This window comes from Salvelinus fontinalis, chromosome 25 (assembly GCF_029448725.1).
Source record: "Salvelinus fontinalis isolate EN_2023a chromosome 25, ASM2944872v1, whole genome shotgun sequence".
NCBI lineage: Eukaryota > Metazoa > Chordata > Actinopteri > Salmoniformes > Salmonidae > Salvelinus > Salvelinus fontinalis.
Window position 1 is genome coordinate 33,663,336 of NC_074689.1, and position 18,531 is coordinate 33,681,866.

Sequence of the window (18,531 nt, forward strand, 5' to 3'; positions counted from 1 at the left end):
ACAGAATTCCAAAGATCAATATCCAAACCATACAAGAATCATAATAAATATTTATCTAAATGCAGTCTGAATGTCAATTCCCCAAAATTCGTAAATAAAGATTACTGACCTTCTCTTGAAGACTGGGAAAAGCAATGTATGTTGGATCTCGTCACCACCTCTGTCGTGTACCAGTTCGCCACTGGCCTGAAATTAATCCTCAACTCAGAGGTCAGGTCTTTCTCTTACGGATCTTAGATCCGCCCATGCACAGGTTTCAGCAGTTCCCTGGGACGACAGGCAGATATTGAGATCCGGCTTCGAAGGACTAATTGTTACGAGAATTTTGTTCTCAGTTGTTCATAATACCCAGTTGAATTAATTACTCAGCCTGAAACACAGAATTTGTAAGAAACTGGTTGAAATGAATCAGGCGGAGGCCCAGCTACAATTGTCAGGAATGTTTATTTAGAGAGCTCTGCCATGTATATACGGAATAGCGAAGCTTCATGAACTGAAGGTAGTACACATCCTCATTCATGTCTCAATCACAACTTTTCCTTTGCGCAGCTGATGCTGGCTATTTAATGGGGAATTTAATGGGGAATTAAAGGAGAAGCACTGAGACGGTTCAGAAAAATTCAGGGACGTCACAGTGTGTGTGTTCTCTCTCCCAGCCTGTGTTGATGAAAGCAGAGAGGTTCTCCAGAGCAGTTATAACCTGACCAGCATTCTGGCCTCCATCATCCACTACCACAGCGGCACCCCCAGGGAGCTGTTGGTAATACAGGTAAGACAACAGTCACTGAAATGACATGAAGAGACTAAACCAGTGGTCATGAACCCTGGTCCTGGAGAACGATGGAGCTACACAAAGCTAAAGCTCTGGTGAGGAACATGGCTGTAAGATCTGATCTGTTCAGCTAATGCTGTAGTAACTCTCTTTCTCTCTCTGTGTGTGTGTGTGTGTGTGTGTGTGTGTGTGTGTGTGTACAGGTGCTACAGAGGCTCACGTACAACACCCGGATAATCCACTGTGCCAACTAAATCTATGAACGCAGACTTTCTCATGACCAACATGTAAGATACCTCTCGACTCCTCTCCTCTTTTCCCTCCTCCTCCTCCTCTCTTTTTCCACTCTACAGTATTTTTTTTATTTTTTTATTTTACCGTTATTTTACCAGGTAAGTTGACTGAGAACACGTTCTCATTTGCAGCAACGACCTGGGGAATAGTTACAGGGGAGAGGAGGGGGATGAATGAGCCAATTGTAAACTGGGGATTATTAGGTGACCATGATGGTTTGAGGGCCAGATTGGGAATTTAGCCAGGACACCGGGGTTAACACCCCTACTCTTACGATAAGTGCCATGGGATCTTTAATGACCTCAGAGAGTCAGGACACCCGTTTAACGTCCCATCCGAAAGACGGCACCCTATACAGGACAGTGTCCCCAATCACTGCCCTGGGGCATTGGGATATTTTATAGTATAGCAGAGATGAATGTGTACATGTAAGTATTAATTTAGTCTCCTATGTCCCCCCCTTCCAGCCAGTTGCACAATGATGACATCACCATGCTGTGCCTGGGTCTGAAGGCTAACCTGTGTCACTACAACCCGTCGGTACAGACTCACATCAAAGCTCTGGTGAGGAACATCCTTCATCTTCTCTACCACTGTCTGTCCACCCTTTCTCTCTCTTTTTTGTAGTACTCATCCTCTCTTCTTCCTTCTCTTTTTCTCGCTACTCTTTGATGTAACAGGTTGTTGTAATGTGAAGGAGTTCTACTGTACGTTGATTAACCTGTGGGTGGGTGGGTCCTACGGAGTAATGTCAAGCCGTTCTACTGTACCCTGATTACCTTCCTGGCCGACAACAGTTTTGACGGTGGTGGTGTTCGCTTTCCATACTGACCAGCCTCACTCTCAATGAGGAGGTGGGGGAGTAGGCAACACACACATACACACCAATGTTTTCTCTATCTTTGGTTCTGGTTGTGACTACTATCTCTCTGGTTTGTGTGTGTGTCTGTGTCAGCTGTTCCATGCTAAGAACATCCACCTGACGTTCCAGCTGATCTTCAACGTCATCGTCAACGGCGACGGAACCCTAACCAGGAACTACTCTGTTGACCTACTGAGGAACCGCAGATAGCTGACTACCTGACCAGGTACACACACAAACACACACATTCACACACTTATAAAACAATAAAAGTGATGTTGTGTATGTCTCTCCCTCCTTTTTGTAGGTATGAACACTTCTCAGTGTGCGTGTCCCAGGTGTTGGGTCTGCTACATGTCAAAGACCCGGACTCGGCTGCCAAGGTGTTGGAGCTGCTCCTGGCTCTGTGTGGTTGGTCAGGCCTAAGGTCTCTGCTGTGTGAGGTCGTGTTCCGTCCCGTCGCCCCACGGCTGCGAGCTGCAAGCTGCAGACAGGGGGCGGGCCTAGACGCAGGCCAGAAAACAGAGCCTGGCTTAGCTCTCATCCAATGGCTACAGCTCTCCAGCTGACGGGGAGGAGTCATGCTGTCTACAGGCGCTGCAGCTGCTGACTGAACTACTGGAGGTACGGCAACCCAGCGTGGACGTACAGAACTAAAAGTGTGTGTGTGTGTGTGTGTGTGTGAGAGAGATCAGCCTTAATTCTTCCACTGCTGTGTAATGAGGACAGTGTGTAGCATGGTGTCTCGTCAGGTGAGCTCCCAGGTCTGTCTCTCTCAGGTTCAAATACTGCTCTCCTGTTGCCATAACAATGACCCCCTCACCAGCCACGACTGCAGCCTCAGGTCAGTGACCGCTTAACAGACACATATTAAGATAACACACATACAGCAACTGCATCAACACAGGCATCAAGCATTCTCATACCAAAGAGATGGTCTCAAAATTATGTGTATGTGTATTTCAGTCAAGTGTGTGGTGAGGCGGTGTTGAAGACTCTGGAGTTGATGAGTAAACTGAGACAGAAGGTGAAAGACATGGAGACCAGCTTCTACAGAATACTACAGGTACACACACACCTTTGGAGCTGAGCTGAATGATTGACATGTTAAATCTCTCTCCCTATAGGACCAGAGTGTAACGATGGTCCTCCTTCTCTTCGGTCGAAAAGGAGGAGTATTGATCGAACCAAGGCGCAGTGGAGTTTGAACACATATTTATTAACGAAAAAACACGAACTTGAATAAACTAACAAAACAACAAACGGTGTAGACAGACCTAGACGACGAACTTACATGAAACAAGAAGAACGCACGAATAGAGAAAACAGGCTACACAAAAACAACGATGAACAAAACAAACCGAAAACAGTCCCGTGTGGTGCAACGACATACACAAACACGGAAGACAATCACCCACAACGAACACTGTGACAACACCTACCTAAATATGACTCTTAATTAGAGGAACGCCAAACACCTGCCTCTAATTAAGAGCCATACCAGGCAACCCAAAACCAACACAGAAACAGAAAACATAGAATGCCCACCCAACCTCACGTCCTGACCAACTAACACACATAACAACTAACATAAATAGGTCAGGAACGTGACACAGAGGATGGTCACATTCCTCTCTCTGGCTCTCACGTTCAATCACTAAGAACATGTTCAGACTGGGCTTCGTCTACTGTTTGAGGCCACGCCTCTCCCAGACTTCTGACTGAACACAAACATAAACAAGCACAATTAAATCAAATGTTATTTGTCACATGCTTTGTTAACAACAGGTGTAGACTAACAGTGAAATGCTTACTTACGGGCCCTTCCCAACAATTCTGAGAGAAAGAAAATATAAAAAAAGTAATAACATGCAATGATAAAAGTAATAATAAATACACAATGAGTAATGATAACTTGGCTATTTGAATTTATTATGGATCCCCATTAGCTGCTGCCAAGGCCCCTACTCTACTACCACATATCTACAACACAAAATCCATGTGTACCTACTAACTTATTGCTTGCCACCCATTCTGAAACTAACTGCAGCTCTTTGTTAAGTGTTGCAGTCATTTCAGTCGCTGTGGTAGCTGACTTGTATAGTGTTGAGTCATCCGCATACATAGACACGCTGGCTTAACTCAAGACTATGATCGATAATGTCAAAAGCTGCACTGAAGTCTAACAAAATGGCCCCCACAATCTTTTTATCATCAATTTCTGTCAGCCAATCAGTCATTTGTGTAAGTGCTGTGCTTGTTGAATGTCCTTCCCTATACGCGTGCTGAAAGTCTGTTGTCAACTTGTTTACTGTAAAATAGCATTGTATCTGGTAAAACACAATTCTTTCCAAAAGTTTACAAAGGGTTGGTAACATGCTGATTGGTTGGCTATTTGAGCCAGTAAAGAGGGGAATAACTTTTGCTTCCCTCCAGGCCTGAGGGCACATACTTTCTAGTAGACTTAAATGCAAGATATGGCAAATGTGAGTGACAATATCGTCCACTATTATCCTCAGCAATTTTCCATCCAAGTTGTCAGACTCCGGTGGCTTGTCATTGTTGATAGACAACAATTTTTCACCTCTTCCACACTTACTTTACGGAATTCAATATTACAATGCTTGTCTTTCATAATTTGGTCAGATATACTTGGATGTGTAGTGTCAGCGTTTGTTGCTGGCATGTCATGCCTAAATTTAGCTAATCTTACCAAAAATTATTAAAGTAGTTGGTAATATCAGTGGGTTTTGTGATAAATGAGCAATCTGATTCAATGAATGATGGAGCGGAGTTTGCCTTTTTGCCCATAATTTCATTTAAGGTGCTCCAAAGCTTTTTACTATCATTCTTTGTCATTTATCTTTGTTTCATAGTGTAGTTTCTTCTTCTTTTTATTCAGTTTAGTCACATGATTTCTGAGTTTGCAGTACGCTTGCCAATCGGTTGTACAGCCAGACCTATTTGCCATTTCTTTCGCGTCATCCCTCTCAACCACACCATTTTTAAATTCCTCATCAATCCACAGGGATTTAAGTTTCTACAATAATTTTCTCAATGTGTGCATGCTTATTAGTAACTGGGATAAGCAATTCCATAAATGTGGTAAGTGCAGCGTCTGGTTGCTCCTCATTACACACCACAGAACAACACATTCTTCACATCAACAATGGGAATCGCTGCAAAGCTTCTTGTATGACCTCTTATACACTAAATTAGGCCCATCCTTCAGAACTTTGGTTTTCCTAGATATGGCTACTATATTGTGATCACTACATCTGATGGATTTGGATATTGCTTTCAAACAAATGTCTGCAGCATTAGTAAAGATGTGATCAATTGATGATTTAATTTCTGTGCTGTTTGTAACTACCCTGGTAGGTTGATTGATAACCTGGACCAGCTTGCAGGCATTAGTTACAGTTTGACGCTTTCTCTTGAGTGGGCAGCCTGATGAAAGCCAGTCAATATTTAAATCACTCAGAAAATGTACCTCTCTGTTGATATCACATACATTATCAAGCATTTCACACGTTATCCAGATACTGACTGTTAGCACTTGGTGGTCTATAGCAGCTTCCCACCAGAATGGGCTTTAGGTGAGGCAGATTAACCTGTAGTCATATTACTTCAACAGTATTTAACATGAGATACTCTCCAAGCTTTACAGGAATGTGGTTCTGAATATAAACAGCCACATCTCCACCTTGGGCATTTCTGTCTTTACTGTAGATCTTATAACCATGTATTGCTACCACTGTATCATCAAAGGTATTATCTAAGTGAGTTTCAGAAATTGTCCGAATATGAATGTCATCTGTCATCTAGCAATTTATGGATTTCATGAATCGGGGGAACATGTCGCAGATTATACACTTAATAGTCCGCGAGTCCCCATCAGATTCAAAGCAGTTTTCACTGCTGAAAGCTGACAGTCCAAGGGAACAAACATTTGCCACGCCGCCGGGGACTTAGATGCACCCTCCATGGCCGCGCCTGGCACAACTGTGTTGTCTGTCTCGTTGAATGTGAAGAGCGAGAGAGAAGCGCAGGGAGGCGGGTGATGGCTGGGTCGGTTGTCAGTGGCAGGTCGCCGGCTGTTCCTTGCTACGCACCTGCCTGGCTGCGTGTTAGCGTTTGGTGTAGCCTCAGAGCTGTGTCGGGTGTATCCCCAGTGTCTGTAGTCGTGGGGAATACACAACATACAGTTACAGCATGTACTATCCAACAACTGGAGTCACACTCACACACTGGAAATAAGCTATTTCCTTTAGTAGTTCTATAGAGAGCGTTGTATGTTGAGCTCTTGGTAGCCTGGCTCGGTTGTCGGTGTCCATGTACTAAAGGTGTCCATGTACTAAAGCGTCCGGGGTGAAAAAGTGGAGCGAGGAAAAAACTAAGATTTTGGAAGATGTGTTAAATGCAGAGTTTTGATTTAAACGGTTATTTAAAGTAAAAAAACGAAAAGTGTGGTAGGTAGCCAAGTGGCAACAAGCAGCACAACAATGCAGAAGTGTGCCGTTTTCACACTGTGAACAGTAAGAGTCGAGTCGATGTGCAGGGGTACGAGGTAATTGAGGTAGATATGTACATAAAACTAGGAATAAAGTGACAGAAAGTAAACAGTAGCAGCAGCGTATGTGACGAGTCAAGGTTTGTTCAAAAAGGATCAATGCAGATTGTCCTGGTAGCTATTTTGCTAACTATTTAACTAACTATTTAGCAGGATGGACTTGGGTGGCTGGAGTCTGACAATTTTGAGGGTCTTCCTCTGACACCACCTGGTATACACCTAGAAGGCAAGGAGCTCGATCCCAGTGATGTAGTGGTCCGTCCGCACTACCCTCTGTAGCGCCTTGCGGTTGGATGCCAAGCTTGATGGTTCGTCGGCAGGCATAGCTGGATTTCTTTTAAGCTTCCGGGTTAGAGTCCCGCTCATTGAAAGTGGCAGCTCTACCCTTTAGCTCAGTGCGGATGTTGCCTGTAATCCATGGCTTCTGTTTGGGGTACGTAGTGTCACTGTGGGGACGACGTCGTCAATGCACTTTTTGATGAAACCAGTGACTGATGTGGTGTACTCCTGTAGTCTACATATGCCCATCAAAAAAATAGATGACGTCAGATGAGAACCTCGGTGAATACCGGTAAACCTCTTATTTAGAAGTTATTTTCCCTGTAACAATTGCTTGTTTTTCCTTTCACATTTTTAAAACCCAAATCCCTCCATAGGCTTCCCTTACACTAGTCCTACTATAATGAAGTCTAGTTCAACAGCAATACGTCTGTCACGATCGTCATAATAAGCGGACCATGGCGCAGCGGGATATGAAGACATCTTCTTTTATTAAAGATGACGAAACGAACACTTTTACAAAACAAAACAACAAACGACCGTGAAGCTACAAACGTAAGTGCATACACAAGCTACAAACGTTCAACATAGACAATTACCCACAAACACCTAAAGCCTATGGCTGCCTTAAATATGGCTCCCAATCAGAGACAACAATAAACAGCTGTCTCTGAGAACAAAATCAGGCAACCATAGACTTTCCTAAACACCTACACTGAACACAACCCCATACTAAAAACCCCTTAAACAATACACACACCCTAAACTAGACAAAACACACAAACATCCCCCATGTCACACCCTGACCTAACTAAACTAATAAAGAAAATCAATATAACAGAGGCCAGGGTGTGACAGTACCCCCCCCCCCCCAAAGGTGTGGACTCCGGCCGCAAAACCTGACACAGAAGGGGAGGGTCCGGGTGGGCCTTCCTATGGTGGCGGCTCGGGTGCGAGACGTGGACCCCCCTCCACCATAGTCACTAACCGCTTTGGTGGCGCCTTTGGAACGGCGAGTCCCGGACTGAATACCATCCCAGAGGGCGCCACTGGACGGAGGGGCAGCTCCGGACTGAGGGGCAGCTCCGGACTGAGGGGCAGCTCCGGACTGAGGGGCAGCTCCGGACTGAGGGGCAGCTCCGGACTGAGGGGCAGCTCCGGACTGAGGGGCAGCTCTGGACTGAGGGGCGGCTCCGGACTGACAGATGGCTCTGGCGGATCCTGGCTGACAGACGGCTCTGGCGGGTCATGGCTGGCTGACGGCTCTGGCTGGTCATGGCTGGCTGACGGCTCTGGCTGGTCATGGCTGGCTGACGGCTCTGGCTGGTCATGGCTGGCTGACGGCTCTGGCTGGTCATGGCTGGCTGACGGCTCTGGCTGGTCATGGCTGGCTGACGGCTCTGGCTGGTCATGGCTGGCTGACGGCTCTGGCTGGTCATGGCTGGCTGACGGCTCTGGCTGGTCATGGCTGGCTGACGGCTCTGGCTGGTCATGGCTGGCTGACGGCTCTGGCTGGTCATGGCTGGCTGACGGCTCTGGCTGGTCATGGCTGGCTGGCGGCTCTGGCAGATCCTGGCTGACTGGCGGCTCTGGCAGATCCTGGCGGCTCTGGCAGATCCTGGCGGCTCTGGCAGATCCTGGCTGACTGGCGGTTCTGACGGCCCGGGGCAGACGGACGGCTCAGACGGCGTTGGGCAGACGGACGGCTCAGACGGCGTTGGGCAGACGGACGGCTCAGACGGCGTTGGGCAGACGGACGGCTCAGACGGCGTTGGGCAGACGGACGGCTCAGACGGCGTTGGGCAGACGGATGGCTCAGACGACGTTGGGCAGACGGATGGCTCAGACGGCGTTGGGCAGACGGATGGCTCAGATGGCGTTGGGCAGGCAGGCAGCTCAGACGGCGCTGGGCAGACGAGCAGTGCAGGCGGCGTTGGGCAGACGGCCGACTCTGACCTGCTGAGGCGCACAGTAGGCCTGGTGCGTGGTGCCGGAACTGGTGGTACCGGACTGGAGACACGCACCTCAAGGCTAGTGCGGGGAGCAGGAACAAGGCACACTGAGTTCTCGAGGCGCACTATAGGACTGGTGCGTGGTACCGGGACTGGTGGTACCGGGCTGAGGGCACGCACCTCAGGGCGAGTGCGGGGAGAAGGATCAGTGCGTACAGGGCTCTGGAGACGCACATGAGGCTTGGTGCGTGGTGCCGGAACTGGTGGTACCGGACTGGAGACACGCACCTCAAGGCTAGTGCGGGGAGCAGGAACAGGGCACTGGACCCTGGAGACGCACATTAGGCCTAGTGCGTGGTGCCGGCACTGGTGGTACCGGGCTGGGGACACGCATCTCAGGGCTAGTGCGGGGAGCAGCAACAGGACACACAGGACTCTGGAGGCGCACAGGAGGCTTGGTGCGTGATGTAGGCACTGGTGGTAATGGGCTGGAGACACGCACCTCAAGGCTAGTGCGGGGAGCAGGAACAGTGCGGAGAGGGCTCTGGAGACGCACATTAGACCTAGTGCGTGGTGCCAGAACTGGTGGTACGGGGCTGGGGACACGCATCTCAGGATGAGTGCAAGAAGCAGGAACAGGACACACCGGGTTGTGAAGGTGTACTGGAGACCTGGTGTGCATAGCCGGCATCAAATCTTCCGGAACTTTAACACAAGTTTCAGGCTGAGTACGAGGATATGACACAGGTGGCATCGGACAGCTAACACGCTCCTCAGGGAAAATGCCATGCATACTCTGCCAAATCAACAGCTCTCTCTCTTCACTCTCCTCCAATTTCGTCAACAACTCCTCAAATGTCTCATAATCTCCCCTTCGTTCACTCTCCTCCAATCTGTCCAATAACTCCTCGACAATCTCAGACTCACCCCTCAACTTTGCCGACTGCTCCAAGTGCCCCCCCTCCCCAATAATTTTTTGGGGCTGTCTCTCGGGCTTTCTACCGTGTCGCCGTGCTGCCTCCATCTCTGCCTTGGGGCGGTGATATTCCCCTGGCTGTGCCCAGGGTCCTCTCCCGTCTAGGATTTCCTCCCATGTCCAAAAATCCTGCGATCGCTGCTCTTGCTTTTTATTCCACCGCTTGGTCCTTTGTTGGTGGGTAATTCTGTCACGATCGTCATAATAAGCGGACCATGGCACAGCGGGATATGAAGACATCTTCTTTTATTAAAGATGACGAAACACGAAACGAACACTTTTACAAAACAAAACAAAACAACAAACGACCGTGAAGCTACAAACGTAAGTGCATACACAAGCTACAAACGTTCAACATAGACAATTACCCACAAACACCTAAAGCCTTTGGCTGCCTTAAATATGGCTCCCAATCAGAGACAACAATAAACAGCTGTCTCTGATTGAGAACCAAACCAGGCAACCATAGACTTTCCTAAACACCTACACTGAACACAACCCCATACATACTAAAAACCCCTTAAACAATACACACACCCTAAACTAGACTAGACTTGGATCTGTCCAGCTACTGTGAAAAGTTTAGATGTGTTTAAAATCATCCATGATTGCCCACAGGGAGCAATTATGGTGCCTGTAAGTGTATTTAGGCATAGCCTATTTAAAACAAGTTGTGTTGTTTAGAATTTGATTCGAATTTTTCTCTCTTTATCTTATTGACAAGCAGAGCTACCGCAGTGCAGCACCGGTTACACCAGCACTGCACTGATCATTATTGGTTGTGAACATAGCTCAACATATTTCTGACACACCCCTAGCACTACTGCCAGAGCTAGATTTACCATTGCGTTAGGATTGTTAATCGATTACAAATTACATGACCCTCCTGTGGACTAAATAAAAAATACTAAACCCTCCCCTGACTGAAATTTAAAAAACATACATTTTCCTCTGGGTAACAATTATGTAAATTTCAACCACTCCCTGAATCTTTGTTCAATGTCATGATTCCTCTCATCCTGTCACGCCCTGGCCTTAGTATTCTTTGTTTTCTTTATGTTTTTTAGTTAGGTCAGGGTGTGACATGGGGAATGTATGTGTTTGTAGTGTCTAGGGGTGTTGTATGTGTATGGGGCAGAGTAGAGTAATGTTGTCTAGTTATGTCTATGGCTGCCTAGATTGGTTCTCAATCAGAGACAGCTGTCATTCATTGTCTCTGATTGGGAGCCATATTTAAGGCAGCCATAGGCAGTAGGCTTTTGTGGGGTGTTGTCTATGTTCTATGTTGCATGTGTGCACTTAGTTCTGTTTAGCTTCACGATCGTTTGTTTTGTTCATTTTGTAAGTGTTTGTTTTTTCCTTCATTAAAGAAGATGTATTTTTCACGCGCTGCGCCTTGGTCCTCTCTCTCAAGAAGACGATCGTGACACATCCCTCCCCAAATATGTAGCTGTCTTTCTATTTATTTAATTTTTAACATCGTCTATGGGCAAGCACAGATTTTTCAGGTCCCTCCTATGTACTTCACTCATTTTCAGTCACCCTTTTAGCCAATGGTGTTACATACCTTTTTTTCTTGTTGGGACAAGTGACTTCAGCTTTCGGCCAAGTAAAAATCTGTCCTGCATGTCAGAGGGACAAGCGTCTAAAGAAGTTCATGTCAAGTCCTCCCACTGGGCACGGACATAAATTCTATGTCTATTCCACTTTGGTTCAATGTAATTTCATTGGAATTACGTGGAAATAACATTGATTCAACCAGTGTGTGCTGTTTGAACCAGCAACCAGAACCTGACCTGTTATACAAGTCAAAACCTCTTAGCAGAGTCTGTAGTAGACAAAGCTCACAGGGAGGTACATTAAAATGAAGGAGTTTTATACACATCCAACTTACCCATCCAAAACCTACAGTACTGTATAGTGACTCAGTTGGCCTGTTATTGCTCTTTATATTCTGCAGTCCTCAATGAATGTATCTGTAATGCAGGAACCATTTCTGTAAATTCATTGCCTGGAAGGCCACACATTAGTGAAGCAAAGCTCATAAGTGTCCTGTGTCCCCTTACATACTTTCTGTCTCTCACACACCCTACCCCCTATCCTGTATCTCTGTGGCGGAAGTGGGGGATTGCGTGCCTACCCCGGCCTGTGTCTCCACCTGTTCCCGCCACTCACGGCTCCGGGGGTCACGTCAGGAGCACAAGGAGAGAATGGATAACTTTTTTTAATTTCCAGAGTCTGTCCGGTGCCGAACAGCCATGACCCGCCGTTTATTGGGACCAGGAGCCCTGGTTCTGTTCGCGGTCCTTGTAACCGGTAAGTCCGTTGAAGTGTAAAGTTTTATTTTTTTCTTGTGAGCATTTTGGATATATTGTTTTTGTTCAATTAGGACTATTTATTCCCAAAATAACGTTTATCCTTCAACATGTTCTATTGAAAGTAGACTATATTTTTTGTAGCCGATGCCTAATTGTAGCCTAAAAGTGAGTTATGACCATTATTAGGCCTGTGATTTACTACACACACTGGTTCAATGTCCAAGACTTCTTAAAACCTTTTACTGCAGTGGGCTAAATCAGAGTCAGTGTTTCTTGGCAGTCTTAAACAAATCTACCATGAAACAAAAGTATACACCTCTAACACAAGGTTATGGGCTTAAAAAAAGAAGACGCCTGTACCATGTCAGATTTCTAGTTGAAATGTATTACATTTTGAGTTTGCATCCCAATATTACACTTTATATACTGTATGTCACATAAGACTGAAATATAACAAAACTAACATCGAAACACTTTATTTTCATTGTTTATTTGATTTATTTATGTTTATTAATTATGAAAAGTATGAATAACATTCAACCCATGAGGCCACTAGGTCATTTGACTGCAGGAAAGGGCTACTCTCCATTGGATTGAGGCTACTATGTGGGCTATTTAATATTGCTGTTCGATGCCTATAATGAATGTATCTGTGCATTGACTCCTGTGTGTGTGTGTCAGAGTGTTTGGCCAGGAATGAGGAAGAGCGGTTGATTCAACACCTGTTCAAGGAGAAGGCTTACAACAAGGACCTCCGGCCCGTAGAAAAACAGGGCGACGCTGTCGTTGTGTACATCGCCCTCACACTCTCTAACCTCATCTCTCTGGTATGACCACTCTGTGTGTGTCGATGTGTTTGTGACTGGTATCCGTTTCTGGGTCCTCTGCCCCCCCCCCCTGTGTGTGTGTGTGTGTTATTAATAGCACAGTCTGATCCTCATGGATGTACAGTACCAGTCAAAAGTTTGGACACACCTACTCATTCAAGGTTTTTTTCTTTATTTTTTACTATTTTCTACATTGTAGAATAATAGTGAAGACATTACAACTATGAAATAACACATATGGAATCATGTAGTAACCAAAACAGTCTTAAACAAATCAAAATATATTTTCTAATAGCCACCCTTTGACTTGATGACAGCTTTGGCACACTCTTGGCATTCTCTCAACCAGCTACACCCAGAATGCTTTTCCAACAGTCTTGAAGGAGTTCCCACTTATGCTGAGCACTTGTTGGTTACTTTTCCTTCACTCGGTGGTCCAACTCATCCCAAACCATCTCAATTGGGTTGAGCTTGGGGGATTGTGGAGGCCAGGTCATCTGATGCAGCACTCCATCACTCTCCTTCTTGGTCAAATAGCCATTACACGGCCTGGAGGTGTGTTGGGTCATTGTCCCGTTGAAAAACAAATGATAGTCCCACTAAGCCCAATCCAGATGGGATGGCGTATCGCTGCAGAATGCTGTGGTAGCCATGCTAGTTCAGTATGCCTTGAATTCTAAATAAACCACAGACAGTGTCACCAGCGAAGCACCATCACACCACCTCCTCCATGCTTCACGGTGCGAACCACAAGTGCGAAGATCATCCGTTCACCTACTTTGCGTCTCACAAAGACACGGCGGTTGGAACCAAAAATCTCAAATTTGGACTCATCAGACCAAAGGAGAGATTTCCACTGGTCTAATGTCCATTGCTCGTGTTTCTTGGAGCAATCAAGTCTCTTCTTCTTTTTGGTGTCCTTTAGCAGTGGTTTCTTTGCATAAATTTGACCATGAAGGCCTGATTCACACAGTCTCCTCTGGACAGTTGATGTTGAGATGTCTGTTTTATTTTGGCTGCAATTTCTGAGGCTGGTAACTCTAATGAACTTATCCTCTGCAGCAGAGGTAACTCTGGGTCTTCCTTTCCTGTGGAGGTGTTCATGAGAGCCAGTTTCAACATAGCGCTTGATGGTTTTTGCGACTGCACTTGAAGAAACATTCAAAGTTCTTGACATTTTCTGGATTGACTAACCTTTATGTCTTAAAGTCATGATGGACTGTCGTTTCTCTTTGCCTATTTGAGCTGTTCTTGCCATAATATGGACTTGGTCTTTTACCTATTAGGGCTATCTTCTGTATACTACCCCTACCCTGTCACAACACAATTGATTGGCTCGAACGCATTGAGAAGGAAATAAATTTCACAAATTAACTTTTAGCAAGTTATTTGAAATGCATTCCAGGTGACTACCTCATGAAGCTGGTTGAGAGAATGCCAAAACTGTCATCAAGGCAAAGGGTGGCTACTTTTAGGAATCTCACAAATAAATATATTTAGATTTGTTTAACACTTTCTTGGTTACTACATGATTCCATATGTGTTATTTCATAGCTTTGATGTCTTCACTATTATTCTACAATGTAGAAAATAGTGAAAATAAAGAAAAACCCTGTGTGTGTGTCCAAACTTATGACTGGTACTGTATGTCACTAAGAGGACCATGATCCAGTCAGCCTGAACAACCTGGAGAATGTAGAAAAACAGACCCTGCCTGGTCTCTCTCTCTCTCTCTCTCTTGCTCTCGCTCCTTAGAAAGAGGTAACTGAGACTCTGCTGACCAATGTGTGGATGGAACATGTAGGTATATTCTTCTGCTTTAATTCAACCAGTTGGTCTTATCACTGTGTATCTTTATAAATATAATACATCTATAACAGTTTCCTATTCACATACACGCTCACATTATTCACTGTGTGTGTCCAGGGCTGGTATGATACCAGGCTGTCTTGGAACACCACTGAGTTTGATGATATCGATGTTCTGCGCCTCCCGCCCAGCATGGTGTGGCTGCCGGAGATCGTCCTAGAGAACAAGTAACATACACCCTCATCTTCTCTGGGTCTGTTATCCTTTTCTCCCCTGTCTTACAATGCCCAGTTCCAGACGGTTTCCTACTGTAATATATTGCTGTGGGTGTGTGTCAGTAACGATGCCCAGTTCCAGGTGGCGTACTACTGTAACGTGTTGATCTATCCGGATGGCTATGTGTACTGGCTGCCGCCGGCCATCTTCAGATCCTCCTGTGCCATCAACGTCAACTACTTCCCCTTCGACTGGCAGAACTGCACTCTCAAGTTCACGTAAGGAAGGGTCTGATCCCCCCCCCCCCACACACATACACACAAACGCAGGCACACACACACACACACACACACACACACACACACACACACACACACACACACACACACACACACACACACACACACACACACACACACACACACACACACACACACACACACACACGTAAAACTCTGTTTCCCATGATGCAGCTCCCTGACCTACAATGCTAAGGAGATCACCATGCAGCTGAAAGAGGAGCTGGAAAATGACAAGTCCTACAAGGTGGAGTGGATCATCATAGACCCTGCAGGGTTCACAGGTACACACACACACACACACACACACACACTGCTGAATCATCTATAAACAAGCCCATAGAAATGCCAGTATATAAACCTCTCCTTCACTACTCGCTCACTCTCATCCCTCCCTCCCCCTATAGAGAATGGAGAGTGGGAGATCATTCATAAACCGGCCCGTAGGAACACCTATAAGAATATCCCTATAGAGAGCAACAAGCACCAGGACATCACCTTCTATCTCATCATCAAACGCAAACCTCTGTTCTATATCATCAACATCATAATCCCCTCTGTCCTCATCTCCTTCATGGCTACACTGGTCTACTACCTACCAGCTGACAGTAAGTATACCCTTAACCTCTTATCCCTTACCTCTACCATGAACCCTGACCTTACTACCTAACTACCACACTACGTCCACAGTGATTACTGTGTGTGTGTGTCTAGGTGGGGAGAAGATGACTCTGTCTATCTCGGTGCTGCTGGCTCAGTCTGTGTTCCTGCTGCTGATCTCACAGAGACTGCCGGAGACCTCCATGGCTATACCACTTATTGTCAAGTAGGACACACACACCCTTTTGTATGTGTTTGTGTTTCATAGACACACTGTTTGTGTGTTTGTGTTGCAGACTGTCAGGTACCAGTTGTTTGATTTTGAGAAGAATCCCCATGATGATCATGGTGTTTGTGTGTGTGTCTTTTGTCTGTGTGTGCGTGCATGCGTGTAGGTATCTGATGTTCATCATGGTTCTGGTTACGGTGGTGGTGTTGCACTGTGTGGTGGTCCTCAACCTGCACTTCAGGAGCCCCAGTACACACATCATGACAGAGTGGACTAGAGAGGTACACACAGACTACACAAGGAGTAGAGCAGGCCTAATCGTTACTCCATGAAGGCCTGCAACTGCAATTTAAACTAAAATGTGACATGGTTTTGTGTGTCTGTGTGTGTGTCTCTGTGTGTCTCTCTGTGTTTTTGTCTGTGTGTGTCTGTGTCCTCTCCTCCACTAGTTCTTCCTGGAGAGGTTGCCCCGCCTGCTGCGGATGTCCCGCCCTGCAGAGTCAGAGTCTAGCTGGGAGGGGGCGTTGCCAAGGCGATCTAGCTCCGTTGGTTACATTGCTAAGGCGGAGGAGTACTACAGTGTGAAGTCACGCAGCGAGCTGATGTTTGAGAAACAGTCTGAGAGACATGGGCTGGCCACACGGGCTACACCTGCGGCAGGTACACAGAGCAGACACACATATATAGGCACAGAGAACAGACACATGAACATGCACAATCTTCTATAGTGAATGATATGTACAGGAAGGTATATGATTCCTTACTTTGTGTGCGTGTAGCTGTGAAGCCCCAGTCAGATGGAGAGGTGACAGAGCAGCTGTACTCTGAGATGAAGCCTGGTGTGGATGGAGCCAACTACATTGTCAAACACATGCATGACAAGAATGACTACAATGAGGTAAGAGAGGAGGAAGGGGGAGATGGAGAGAAAGAGGGGGAGGGGCAGGGGGAAAGGAGGAGGGAGGCACAGAACATTAGATAAAATACAATACATTATCCTATTCATGTTAAACTCCCCAGTGGGACTTGGGTCTGTAACAAAGGCTTCAGTCACTAGTGTGTTAGTGTGTCATTACGGCTCAACAAAGGTGATCATGACATACATGAATGCACTGCTTGCTGACCCCCCCTCCTCTCGCCTTCTCTCTGCTCGCCCCGTAGGAGAAGGATAACTGGAGTGGTATAGCTCGTACGGTGGACCGTCTGTGTCTGTTTCTGGTCACCCCAGTCATGACAGCAGGCACCGTCGTCATCTTCCTCATGGGTATCTACAACCACCCTCCGCCCCTGCCCTTCGAGGGAGACCCCTACAACTACCTGGAGGAGAACAAACGCTTTGTCTGATACACACCAACGCTTACACACTTTCGCACAACGTGAAGCACGGTTCTGCTGTTTGTTCACCTTCACCTTCACTAACACATCCGCAACCGCCCAAATATAAAATCTGAGGCCTGCCCCCGACCCTAACCCACAAATATAGAAAATGCATTGTGGGCCTACAGTCAGATGGCAGAACTATTTTTGGACAGGCCTTTTTATATAGGCCTATGTTTCTGCTTGTCATTTCCAACATTTTGGTAGGTTATTTGTTAGTCAACTTGCTTGTAATTAGATAGGCCTATATGTAGCTTCTCTATTGTCATTACTAGTTGACCTAGAAGACTAAGTAAACCCTTTACCAAAATGTAATAAATCCATAGAATGAATGTTTCAATCTACTTGACATCGGTAAAGTTTGTTTTCTCTTTCATCTCTGCTTCTTTCGCAGCAAAGACATGTAGGGCCCGGGGAGAAAATTCTATAACAACATAAAAAAACTGGAAAGATTTTTTGTGAAAATTTCCTAATGACATCAGTTTGACTGTTTCATTTTTTTTTTTTTATCTATTAAAAAGACCCAACATGTTTTTGATAAGATTTCAGTTCGGCTTGGATGCATATAGCATAGATACGTGTGCGTTTTTAATAAATATTTACACTGTTGTGTGTTTAAAAAGCAATTTGCCTATTGTATCTGTGTTCAGTGTGGTATTTATCATGTGAAGGAGAGGTTGTAAAAAGACAGGTGAAAGACAGGTCTCAAAGATGGCGCCGACAGATATGGCAGCTCTGCTTCTAGCTCCTAAGCAACTTTGCGGTATTTCGTTTTTTGTGTGTTATTTCTTACATTATTAGCCAATATTTTTTTTACATACAGACAGAAATAATTTTAGGATATCAGAGCGGCAGTAACTTACCAGCATTACGACAAGGAATACGACTTTCCCGAATTGGATCCTTTGTTTATACCACCAGAGCAATTGAACTTATTCCAGAGGCTGCTCCAAAATACCACCGGCGGAGAAGAGGTATTCAGAGTGGACTTATAGTCCAAATCACATCATGGTGTGATTGTGATAACACAGACATTTTTCAAAATACCTACAAGTGTGGGCACATCTGTCACAAAAACAGGAAACAGGAGAACTTATACATTGGCTAAAATAATTACAAGGACTTTTCAAGTACCAAATTGAGGAAAA

General features: G+C 45.7%; 1 protein-coding gene and 1 pseudogene across 2 annotated transcripts; both read left to right on the forward strand.

Annotated features, from left to right (window-relative positions):
• Positions 1-134: 134 nt before the first annotated feature.
• Positions 135-3,649, forward strand: LOC129823347 (protein CIP2A-like; annotated as a pseudogene).
• Positions 3,650-11,898: 8,249 nt separating this feature from the next.
• Positions 11,899-17,926, forward strand: chrnd (cholinergic receptor, nicotinic, delta (muscle)). 2 transcript variants are annotated; one of them, XM_055882051.1, is made up of 12 exons: positions 11,899-12,024; positions 12,708-12,853; positions 14,609-14,653; positions 14,780-14,889; positions 15,001-15,156; positions 15,352-15,461; positions 15,585-15,785; positions 15,892-16,003; positions 16,173-16,287; positions 16,456-16,666; positions 16,786-16,904; positions 17,168-17,926. In XM_055882051.1, exons 1-12 carry the CDS (start codon positions 11,967-11,969, stop codon positions 17,348-17,350), a joined length of 1,566 nt encoding a protein of 521 aa, XP_055738026.1. In that variant the 5' UTR covers positions 11,899-11,966; the 3' UTR covers positions 17,351-17,926. The 2 variants fall into 2 exon arrangements, with proteins under 2 accessions (XP_055738026.1, XP_055738027.1); XM_055882052.1 differs by lacking the exon at positions 14,609-14,653.
• The last annotated feature ends 605 nt before the right edge of the window (positions 17,927-18,531 follow it).

Bases quoted from the DNA above. Each gene is read 5' to 3' on its own strand.
- chrnd (XM_055882051.1), top strand. From the start codon at position 11,967: ATGACCCGCCGTTTATTGGGACCAGGAGCCCTGGTTCTGTTCGCGGTC. The intron at 15,786-15,891 runs GTAAGTATACCC...GTGTGTGTCTAG, and splicing joins CTACTACCTACCAGCTGACA to GTGGGGAGAAGATGACTCTG. The intron at 16,905-17,167 runs GTAAGAGAGGAG...CTCGCCCCGTAG, and splicing joins ACAAGAATGACTACAATGAG to GAGAAGGATAACTGGAGTGG.